At 28.8% G+C, this 12518-nt stretch overlaps 2 protein-coding genes across 2 annotated transcripts in view; both read right to left on the minus strand.

Moving 5' to 3' along the window:
• The window catches only part of LOC107008098, a 4964-nt gene extending 3414 nt beyond the window's left edge, over positions 1 to 1550 (minus strand). Inside the window, exon 1 of the mRNA XM_015207007.1 lies at positions 1085 to 1550. The gene's annotated coding sequence lies outside the window, so the exon portion shown is untranslated. The remainder of the gene's footprint in view (positions 1 to 1084) is intronic.
• Positions 1551 to 8631: 7081 nt separating this feature from the next.
• On the minus strand, positions 8632 to 11812 carry LOC107008461 (glycine-rich protein A3). The gene is made up of 4 exons (XM_015207508.2): positions 11794 to 11812; positions 11684 to 11721; positions 10210 to 10523; positions 8632 to 9112 (listed from the first exon to the last, which is right to left on the minus strand). The coding sequence occupies exons 3-4, from the start codon at positions 10493 to 10495 to the stop codon at positions 8886 to 8888; spliced, it is 513 nt and encodes a 170-aa protein (XP_015062994.1). The 5' UTR covers positions 10496 to 10523; positions 11684 to 11721; positions 11794 to 11812; the 3' UTR covers positions 8632 to 8885.
• Between the last annotated feature and the right edge of the window lie 706 nt (positions 11813 to 12518).

A 12518-nucleotide genomic window follows, 5' to 3' on the forward strand; every position in this document is an offset into this window, starting at 1 on the left:
CCCCACCCCCTCCCAACCCACTTACCCCCTTCCAATATACTTTACGGAGAAAAACCTCAAAAAAAGAGGAAAAACGACAAGAAACGCAACAACTACTACACATTAGTACTATCCTAAGATCAAATGTTACATCCCTTTCAAAATTGCACTTCTTGACGCTTTTTCACTTTAATATTTAAAAGTAAGAGCAAGAATATTGTAATCGGCGCTAATTGTATTATTCAGTGCAATCTTTGAGCCGTCTTCTTCTATAATGGTCAACCATTTAGCGGATAAAAAATATGTTGTTTCATGTGCTGTTATCAAGGTTAAGCATAAAAAGAAACACATTTCCAGGTAAATAGCTCAATAAGGCTCACAAAACATTTCTTGATAAGGAAAAGTTCACTAAAAGCTGCTAGAAAGCATGTATTGTAATTCACCTCTGCGTAAAAACTCCTTTCCAACTTTTTAGACAGGCAATCATATCTAGCTTATTTAGATACTTCATGAAAAGGATATTCACTGCTTTTCTATAAGTTGCCATGTTTACTCACTATCATTTTTTTTCATATTTACTTTGATTTGCTTCACTTGAGCCGAGGGTGTTTTAAAAACATCCTTTACTTCCCGAGGAGTAAGGTCAGTATACACTCTACCCTCTCCGGAACCCCTCCCTCCAAATTTCACTAGGTATGTTGTTGTTATAAAAAGGATATTCACTGTTTTCATGAATCATATTCACTTCTATATAGCACTCAAAAGTTTACCAATAACAACAGGTTCTGACAAAAAAAAATCACTTAAGTTAGCATTTTGCTGACAAACAAGCTAAAAGCAAAAAAAAATCTTTCAGTCCACTAATTTTTTTTTGGGTCTTTCAAGTTTCAAATCCTCCAAAGATACAATTTTTGCCTATTAATTGTACTTAACTTGTTCAAACAAGAAACCTGTACAGTGAACAAAGGTCAACCATCTTTAACATTTACTCAAAATTAGCACAAAACCACATATATCACACCAAAAATAAATATGAAATTAAAGATTATAATAAATACTGTAATAAGATAACAAAACAAACCAAAAAAAAAACAAAAAAACCCACCTTTTTTTACAATTTCTCCTCCTTTTTAGCAACACCAAAGCTACTTTTAGAGCTGCAAACACTCAAATCCTTCCAAAAGCCTGAGAAAATCCTCATAACTTTGTCATTCAAAAAAATATCAAAAACTTTTCTTTTCACTTTGAAACCCCACAAAAAAAAACCCAAAATTCCAAAATGGGTCTCACCCCTTTATCTCTCTTTACTAGATCCCAATTAGCAGTATAAAAAGTGAGTGAGATGGATATATAGCAATGATTGAAGCAAACCCACCAAAACCCAAGAACTGGTATTATGTAGACTGTGCACAGATCACAAAAAGAACCGATCTTTAAACTATATTGTATAGTAAAATAATTTATTTATATGTATATATTTTGAAAGTGTGGAAACACATATATCTCTGTATATTTATTTTTATTTATTAATAACAAAACAACGACTTGAGGAAAGAGAAAGAAAGCGAAAACAAAGGAGAAAATGGGGTTTCATTATTTAGAACGAAACAGGCGGAGAAAGTAATAAAAGGGCTATTAATTAATCGATTCGTTCGTTCGTTCACGTTATTAAAAATAGTTGTATCGATGAATAACTATTATAAATTGAAGAGAGCATTAATTTGATGCAATATTATAGGAGTAACAAACTACAATAATTATGCATACATATTTATTATTTGTGTATCTTGTAGTACTTTTTTGAAATAAGTGATGTTTTTATTTGATCGGACTTTTAAACTTATACATAAGACCAATTGCTATCCAAATTTGAATGTTTGATATGTTAATTCATTTCTTTACGATATATATCAATCGCGATATCTTGAAGATTTATAAATAGAGAAACTAATTTTTTTTTAATTTATGTTTTATGTATTGATAATGTAAAAAAAAGTTATATAAATAAGTGTTTTCATTTTTTTTTTAAAAAAAAATACAGACTTGTGGGACCTTTTTGTGGGTTGGTGTTTTAGCAATTTTTAATTTTAATTTTATTTTAAGAAGTGGAGAAAATGGTTGAAAGAAATGAAATTGGATACAGCTGTAACCAATCCTTTTGTTGTAATTTAAATGAGAGAATCATTTTCAAGTACAGCTAAGTTGGTGTTGAGAGTGACTTCATTTCCCTAACCAACTATTCTTTTTTTTAAATTTAATTTTAAGATAAGCTCAATATTTGGTGGAAAATAGAGAAATAAATTATATTAATTTTTTTTAAAATAATAATATACTATATGTATCTTACTATGAATTAAATATTAAAAAAATAAATTATATATAATTTTAGTATCTCACTGATGTTAAGGGTTATAATTAATCTGAGTTCACATCGCTTATCCATAGAAAACATCATTATAAGAACTTTCTTATAGTACCTCAAATTCAAACATTGGACCTCTTATTAAGATGAGGATTCTATCGATTGCATTATGACCATGTTAATAAATTATGTCTCATTCTAACATTCAATGAAATAGAAACACAGTCTTATTTGAAGAAAAGAATATATAAAGATAAGAGTTTTATGATTGAAACTATACTATTGAGATTAATTTTATCTCTGGTAATTTGTAAATTATTTACTCAATAAGTAAATAGTATTAACTAAGATAATTTTAGAAACGGAAAAGGCTTAAAAATACCCTTTAATTATTCGAAATAGCTCATATATACCCTTGAACTTTATTCTTCTTATTAATGGAAGTTGTTAAATGCCACGTGAATGTCATATGGATGTTACATTGCATGTCAATAGGATTAACTGTCACGTATACTAAATAGAAAGGGTCAAAAATACTCTTAAACTATCCAAAATAGCTCATTTTTACACTTAAACTATATTTCGGCTCAAAACTATCCTTTCCGTCAAACTATTGAATCAAAACTAGCTCATGACAATGACGTACATAAATTGTCATGCTAAAGTCACAAACATGAATGCATGTGTACATAAACGGCTCAACACAGTTTGAGGCTTAAAGCCAAATTCTAATTAGAGGCCTAAAATCTTAAAAGTTATATTTGTATTTATTTATTTTTCTAAATTTTTAGATGTAAATTAATACTGAATATCTTTTTATATAAATAATTTTTTCAAATACATTTTTGAATTATTATTTTTATGTTAGATCTTATCAATTCAACATTGAAAAACATCATTGTATCGAGACAATTATTATATGAATTGAACATAATTTTACAAGTAATAAGTTGATAATTTAAATAAAGACAAGAGTTAGAATAATAGAATCTGATTCAAAAGGTTGATAAGTGATATATCCTATTTAGTATGAAAAGTTACGAAGAAATAAACAACAGAATTTTTAATTCACTTTGTTCTACACTTATTGACTATTCATTCATATTTTGACAAAGTATCATTCTAACTATCAAAAATTTGAAAAAATAAAAAACAAAAAAAGTTAAAAAGAATAAATAATGTGAATGTCAGCAAAAAATTCATATTACTTTTTTATTATAAATAATTAAACAATTTATTATTCGTAGAAAATTGGAGGCCCAAGGCATTGGCCTTAAAATTTTTAGGCAAGAGCCGGCATTGCATGTGTAATATCCAAAATTATTATTTGAAAAACTAAAATTTAAATAAAAGACGGACAATAATTTTTTTTGCCCATATATTATTTTTATCTGATTGAAATATTATGAGGTTTATCTGTTTTTAAAAATATTTTTGTTAATATTTTCAATATATTTAGGCTGTTTGGTCCTCTATATCCCTAAAAAGACACCAAAAACATATTTTCTTTTCATTATTATTATTATTATTATTATTATTATCCATTTTCTTTTCTTCCCAATTTAATCTTTTGAAGTACTGCAAGAATAAAAAAAATATTAATCTTACTGTTATTATTATTACTATTATTTCAAATTAAGGGTAAGGGAAGGAGAAACGAAGAGTGGAGAATTAAACTCTCATTAATAAAGTGAGAGTTTAAAATTAAAAAGATCAACTAACTGAGTTATTAAAATTTTTAAATTTAAAGATATCTCCGTGCCCGAAGACTATATAGCATGAAGTCTGACAATGCTTATCACGGAAAGAACAGAACTACCAAAAACCTTTTTTTAAAAAAATTATTAAAAAAAGTATAATTCTTGTCTTTTGTTTTGTTTCGTATATAATATTTAATAGTCGTATAAAATTTAAATGATAATACTTTCAACAAAAAAAATTCATTTCAAAAATTTAAATTCTAACACACATAATTAATTTACGACATATAATTAAAGATAGAAGATAATCGATTATATTACTACAATACACGTTATTATAATTTTTAAGTTTGAATCGGAACAACAGTCACTCGTGACTTTTAAGAAAGAAACAGAATAAAAATCCAATTGGTCAAAGAAAAAATAAAAATAATATATATTATAATTATTATAAACAATTCAAATAGGAGAAAAATTGTAAATTTGTGGAGAAAATATAAAAGACAGCTCATGTGCTGATGTGCATGTGAAAGTAGCGGCGCATTGGGTCCCCTTTAGCAATTTTGAAACTACTTTTTTGGTCATTTTGCTGTGAATTTCAATTCACTTTTTAGTATGGTGCTTTAGTAAATTTATTTATAATAATCATCCATTGGTGTTGTGAAAAAATGGTAAATAATTATTTATTTTTAATGAAAATATTACTCATTTAGAGTGTATACTATTTACTAATTTTATAAAAAATTAAAATTTAAAAACTATATAAAAAGCTTTATAAGTTTTCATCATATTTATATGATAAAAGAATATTATAAAAATGTTGATTAGAATTTACATATACAAAAAGTGGTGTAGAGTGTACTTGCATACTCAAGATGATTATGATCTTTGAAGCTAAGGGTTCATCAAATATTCTAATTTCATAAATACAAAAAGTTATATACTACTCTTTCCATTTAATATTATTGAGAACTATTGATCTTTTCAAGAAAAAAATAATTAAAATGTATTTTATAAAATTAATTTTAGTAAAGATATTTTAGAACTTTAGATTTTACTGATGCTATTGTAGTTATTTTAACACTAAGAATAATAAGAAAAAAAAGTAATTAAACTTTGTTAATTTACTAAAATAAATTTTGATAAAAATAAAACACATATTTGTTTTATATAAGGACCAAGTAAAATAAAACGGATCAAAGTGTTATAAACTAAGCAGTATTTATTTTGTGTTATAGGGAAAGTGTTGGATTCATTTTCCTTTCATGTCCTATTTTCTCGAGATTCAAACTCTTGGGTTAATTCACTTTTTCCACGATTTTAGCCGTGATTTGATCAACTAATTAAACTTATTAAGTAATTAAATTTGGATTGTAATTACTTGGAATACAGTGATGAATTTGTGTCATTATTAATCAGAAGAAGTTTCATATTCGAGCTCTAAACTTATGTTGGTAGTGTCACTTTTGAATGAGTCTTGTAATGCGTGATTTAAATATAGTTAATATTTTAACGTGGACTTCGGACACCGATTAAAAAAAGAAAAAATGTGTTCATGTACCTTGGATTCTATTTATCTTGGTGGCCCCTCCATGTTCTTGGAAACTATAATGTATTTTTCACATGGTTTGTTTTTATCCTTACCATACTCCAATATGGTTTATGTATGTACACTTGAAACAAACTTCAAGATAGGAATTCTTCTTCCCTTACTACTACTTCACTTTTTCAAAAGTTTAATAGTGATAATGTTTAAATCTATCATACAACTTACCTAGCCATACAAATATGTTTAAACTCTTAGTTATATACATCGAAAGTGGCTCATATATATTCCTACTTGTAAACAAATGGCTCACATATACCCTTTTCCTCTAACGGAAATGAAAAAAAATTATTTTAATCTAAATTTTTATTATTTTTTTCTAAAAAATATCATCCCATATGAGTAAATTTAATCCTCGTAAACATATTTTTTTGACCTTTTTTTTTGTTTCAATTACTACTTTATAATTATTATTTTGATAATCAAATTTATTTTCACTAATATTCTTGTAAAACTTATTGTAGATGACCAAATTTTTTCTTCGATTACGAAATTAAATTACAATACACACAAAAAAAATAGTTTAATTTTTTTTCTTTAAACTAAGGAATGAAAGAAAAAAAACAAAATAAGAATAAGAAACTCAAATAATTATAATAAAAGAAGTCAAAAAATAATTTATGTATGAAAAAAATTAAAATATACCTTGAACTTTGATAGAAGAATCATATATACCCCTAAATAATTTTTTAAAAAAAATTAGAAGTAATAAATATAAATTTAAAACTAATTTTTTAACTTCCGTTAAAGGAAGGGTATATGTGAGTCATTTCGTAACGGCAGGGGTATATGTGAGCCGTTTGTATAACGGTAAGGGCATATATGAGTCACTTTTATAACGAGGGGTATATCAGTTCTAAATGACAAAGTTAAGAGGTATATCAAACCCTTTTTCCTTAAAAAAAATATATTATATTGCTAATGTAAATTAATCAGGTGGAGCAGAAAAGTCACTAATGTATATCAATTTAACTTAATGACTTTAAAATTATGGACTATCTTTAAAAAAAATAATCACTATATATTTGAAGTTTAAAATTTTATAAATAGATATTTTAGAGTTCCGTTGTAGAATTCGATCCTGAACAAGGCTAGAAAAAGAGTAGTTGTGAATTTTTTCGCAAAATAAAATTTATATCACAATAACAAAATTATCTCATATAAAATATTATAATCTAAGATTATATTTTTACAATAACCTTATTGCACTAAACAATCTCCAATAAATAGTACTTAAATCTCTTTAAAGTTTTATGTTAATGTAATATTCTTCTTTCAAAATTTGCAAACCTCTATCAATTCCTCTTTAATTTAACAACTTTTTTTTTTTCAAAGGGGTGGATAGAAAGTAGGAATAGAATGACATAGTAGTTTTCTTTTATTCCTTTTTTTAAGGGTTTTACTTTAAAAGTATATCAATCATAAAGTTGACAAGTTTGGTATGTGATATATATTTAATATTCTCTCATAAATTAATTAGAGTTATGATCTGGCTTTCAACTACCAAGAAAATAAAAAAATACTTACATATTTATAGGTAAACACTGAAGACTATTTCAGCAAATGAAAGCTTGGCACCCCACATATTTTCATCAGCCAAAAGGGGGCCAAGATAAAATAAATAATAATAATAATAATAAAATTTGGCAATATTTTCCAAAAAATTTAAAATGTGAGGAAAATACCTTGATGTGGACTTTTGCTGAGGAATTTGTGTTGGTGGTCCTAATTATACCATATCAATTTGGCCAACCTAGCCATGTTCTCCTAGCAGATAATTTATTTGGACTTGTCTGTCATGGTCAAAATGATTTGTTTGGTTCGTTGGATAAAGTGAGATATATATCGTGTTATGAATAACTTGATTTACGGTCTAAATAACTCTGATTAAGATGCAAATATATAGATGCATGAGCTCTTATAATTGAATTAAGTGTTGAAGATATATAAGTACTACTATCTTCGTCTAAATTAAGTTTCGTTTAAAGTTTTGGGATGTCATTAAAATAATTACTCTTTTTGTTCCTATTTATGGAAACCAAACAAATATTTTCACTAATAATATGTGATCTAGGTTTCTTCAATTCGTCTGACTTCACATAAAAACATACAAAAAAAATATAATTGTAAAAATTCATTGATGACCAAAATACACAACCTTATTTGATTCCTTCATGTTAATATATGAAGTTTCGATGAGAAAGAGTCGAAATAGAATCACAACTAGCCAATAAAAAAACTCAAACATATTTATATCAGACATCAATTCTCGTAAGAAGTCGCAATTATCGTAAAGTAAAAGATATTAATAACAATACTATTCCACAAACAATAGTAGTTCAAACCACACTCAAAAGTAGGGCATTTCCTTATTGGTCGATTACCAACCTTTCCGCTTTGGATTCTCTGTTCCCAAAATAGAAATATCAATTGTCCTTACTCCTTACCGTTTTCATTATTCATATTTCTTCCGTTCAGTTTTAATTGTCATGATTTTTTTTTATAGAGTCAAATGATAAAGACATTAACTAATGTTTGATTATGTATTTTTCCATCATATTAATATACAAAATATTTGTAATTTATAGTACTTTTGTATAGATTTTGAATATCTAATTTTTTTGTCTTGAAATATTAAATTAATGTAATCTGATTTCACTTTATAAATTAGTCAAACTAAATTTCAAAAAAATCCAACATGACAATTGATAATAGCCGGATGAACTTGAAATGTAAGCCAAGGGCATGCAATAGCATAGCTAATAAAAAAGTCTCCGGGATCTATTATTAAGAATAAATTATTATTTTCTATAACAGTATTTAACCAACCCGAGTTTGTTAAATGCTCGACAAGCAGCTGAATAAACTATGGTCTATGTTCATCAACCAAATATGGCCATGAATTTGTTGGTAGCTAAGACATCTGGATCAGCATGTTCAATTGTCTATAGAGGAAAGTGACATTTCTATGGCAATTTGGGAACTAATTTCCAAGTCTACAAACTCGAACTTCACCAGTAAAAATCCTTTGTAACAACAGCTAATCATGGATAGCACCAGGCAGAAAGTTGTCATCAACTTAAAGTGAAAACAATATATACACGAAAACACAACCGAGAGTGTTGATAATATACTAATATCAGTAAAGAAACACCCAAAATGCAACAGAAATTCATAGTCAACAGAAAAGTAGAAAGCAAGAACCGAAAGCAGCAATCTTGTTAGTTGAGGCGATGAATCACTTCCATCTCTTGTGTTTTCCAAACATGCCATGTTTTCCAAACTTCCCGTGCTTGAATTTTCCGTGCTTAAACTTTCCATGATGGCCATAATGGCCATGATGGCCAAAATGGCCATAATGGCCATGAGGACGACTATGCATGAGATGGTGAGCCCCATATGCAGCTACTGCTGCTGCTGCACCTCCAGCTAGCATGCCCCCTCCTATATGAGGTCCACCATGCCCTGCACAAGTTCTGAATAGTCAACCAATTGTAACATAAAAGACATTGATCAAATCTGTTTCCACACTACTACAAGTTCATGTACTCATTGGTTGTTCAAAAGAAGCAAACGATTCACTTGTCAACTGATGGATTTAAATGGACAATGCAAAGAGGTATGCGGATAGAAGGAGAAAAACAAACTATTATGCAGTAGATGTCAGCACTCTATCTTTCGGGTATCTTTCATGTTAGTCTATTTAATCAGAAACTGAGTAAAACTAAAACTTATATTTGATCATCGAACAATAAGGAAGCATGTATATATATAGCAATCAAGACCAGTACTAGTAAAATTAGTATCAATTCCATGGTGAAGTAGCACATCCATGTGAAAACCAAACAAGGAAGCATATATAAAAGCGGCCAAACCAAAATGAATATCTGATCATCAGATCATGCATTTGAATTCATGTGAAAACCCATTCTGCAGCAAGCAACTCGTAAGCTACATGCCATGGACGTTGCCTGAAGGTTAATTGTTCACATTATAAACAGCGGGTAGCAAATATTCTCAGACAACCAAAACCAGCCTAACTGTATCAGCATCATTAACTTTTTTTCCAGAACAAGGATACCCTCCCCCCAATAACAAAATCCAAGAAACAGAAGTGTAACGTTTCTCAACAAAGCTGCAAGGTCAATTTAGTCCGTTTGTTAAGGTAATTGCAAGTATGAAATGATTTATAACTTCGAGGGTGTTAAGGTGGTTGCATATATTTAGTCTGTTTGTTATGGTGGTTGACCACACGGGTGATCAACATTCTTCCCCTTGCATATATGCAAGTTATTGATTTATAACTTCCGGGCTTAATTGTTCTGCCTTTAACCCCCTCTATATGGACTGTCACTCTTGAAGTTTCAAGAGCTTTATCATCTCGTTGTGATTCCTTACACACAATTCAGACATCGTATAACAATGAAGAATGTAATTAATAAAGGAACTGCACGATCGACAAAGAAAACATGGGATGTGTGGATAACAAAGGACATTATATTTTGAAACTGATTTAAATGCAGAGAAGCAATAAATACTAAGAAACTAGTTCAATGTATTACCATGATGTAAGACTGATGGACCCGGATAGTAGGCGGGTGGATAACTTGCAGGAGGATATCCACCATGTGGAGGATATGCAGGTGGCGGGTATGCCCCTGGTGGAGGAGGATATCCTGCTGGCGGGTATCCACCGTGAGGAGGATAGCCAGAAGGCGGGTACCCTTGTGGTGGATATCCATATCCTTGAGGTGGATGTGCCCCATAGCCTCCATGGTGATGGCCCATAGCATATCCAGCAAGACTAGAAAACAGTCCTTTGTCAGTATTTTCATTCTTGTCCCCCATTTTTCTTTTCAGATTCAATTATCAAAGCCTGGATCATAACAAGAACAATAAGAACGTAAATATTCACATTGAATAATTCGGCTAGGTAAAAAGCAGAACATTAGTTTCCATATATTGAAAAACACCCAATCTCCATCAAATTTACAATTTCGATAACCTTCTTTCACAAGAGGATCTATCATCTATGCTTAAATCTATGAATTTACTTAAGTCACTCGACATCAAAGAAAACATGCAACACAAGCAGAGAATTCTTCTAGCCAACAAATTAAATAATTGGTGAATGATAAACTAATTTCAGACTGTCCTTGAGGCCAATTGTGTTATGTTCTTATGATTCGTGAACAAACTAGCCTGATAAACATACAACAACTCGGCATATCACAACTCGATAAGCTGAATAATTACACAAACACAAAGAAGAAGCTACCAGAAACACATCATTTGACATGATCAAGACTTTCTATACCAGCACAAATTGTTCCCCTGATATACGAAGGAAAAAAAACAATACCTCTTCCACCCTCATAAATAAGATCAATCACCCAATTAGCACAACTAAAAGTCTAAAACACTTCCATACTAAAGCCAAAGTTTTGGTTCATTCTTTTTCATGCCTTTTCTACCATGAGATAGGGGATGCAGAACACAAAAGGACCAAAAATCTAAAACAAAACCACCAGAATCAGGCCTATTTCATTCTGCAAAAACAAGAATTAGCCTAACTAAAGATCAATTGAGCAAAACAGATACATGATCACATGCTAAAAACACCAAGAAAGATCAAAATCAACAGTAAATCAGAAAAACAAACATGGGTAATTCGAAAAACAGAATCTTGAAACCATCACGTAAACCCCACCAAGAAAAACGAAAAAGAAAAACATTAAAAAAATCTTGAAACTATCAAAACAAACAAGAATTAGCCTAACTAAAGATCAATTCAGCAAAACAGATACATGATCATATGCTAAAAACCCCAAGAAAGATCAAAATCAACAGTAAATCAGAAAAACAAACATGGGTATTTCGAAAAACAGAATCTTGAAACTATCACCTAAACCCCACCAAGAAAAACGAAAAAAAAATAATCTTGAAATTATCAGAAAAGATGGGCAATGAAATTCTATCAAAAACCCAATTACCAAAAAAATAATAAAATTGAGGGAAGGAGAAGAATGGAGCCACCTTTGTATTTCAATATTTTTGTTCAACCCAGAGATCACCTGAAGTATGAAAACTTATTCAGAAATTTTGTAAATTTATAATAAAAATACATATAGGAATCGTATCCTCACAATTTTCTTTACGCGTTACTTCAGCGTGTACCTTTAGTATGGAGAATTTCTTTTTTCCTTATTGTTTACTCTATTAGTTCTTAAAAAAATATTCTAATTTGATTTAATTTAAAAAAATTTTAAAAAAAATTAAATAAACCAATATTATAGTCTTAATATATTAAAATGCCTTTAATTTTATTACCACACGACGCATAAAATTAAAATTAAAATATTGTGAACGAAAAAAGGATTCTAGCTTTTCTTTGGTTGTGTAGTGGATATTGATTAGAGTATACGTACGCATGGAGTGTCCATGTATCAAGGAATAAAGTAATCGAATCTTACTGGTTAATAAACTTTAATAATTCATAAAATGGATAGAATATTAGGACTTAGGAGAAATGTTATTAATTCCTTTTTTAAGTAATTAATAAAAAAAATCCAAAACATCAAATTTGACTAAGACGGATCGATTAAATTTTGTTGGACAAAAATCAAACTTGTGATAATTGGTTAAAAGGATTGCGTTATTTATATTAATTATTATTAAGGAAAATTTGATTTGTCTACTTTGATGTCAATAATCACTTTATCAGCTAATGAGATATTTTGAGCGACAAATAGTAAATTAAAATGCCTTCACTTTTGATACATTTTTGAGTTCAAATCTTATACGAAATGTTTTAGTCTATTGTAAATCACTTGACACGAACTCAAATTTAATTAAATTTATCGATGAGTTA

This window comes from Solanum pennellii, chromosome 1 (genome assembly GCF_001406875.1).
Source record: "Solanum pennellii chromosome 1, SPENNV200".
Classification (NCBI taxonomy): domain Eukaryota; kingdom Viridiplantae; phylum Streptophyta; class Magnoliopsida; order Solanales; family Solanaceae; genus Solanum; species Solanum pennellii.

What these genes read in the sequence shown, in the direction of transcription:
- LOC107008461 (XM_015207508.2), bottom strand. Translation starts at nt 10,495, where the DNA reads ATGGGGGACAAGAATGAAAATACTGACAAAGGACTGTTTTCTAGTCTT. An exon ending in TCCATCAGTCTTACATCATG is followed by an intron (nt 9,113 to 10,209) that starts GTAATACATTGA and finishes GAACTTGTGCAG; the next exon opens with GGCATGGTGGACCTCATATA.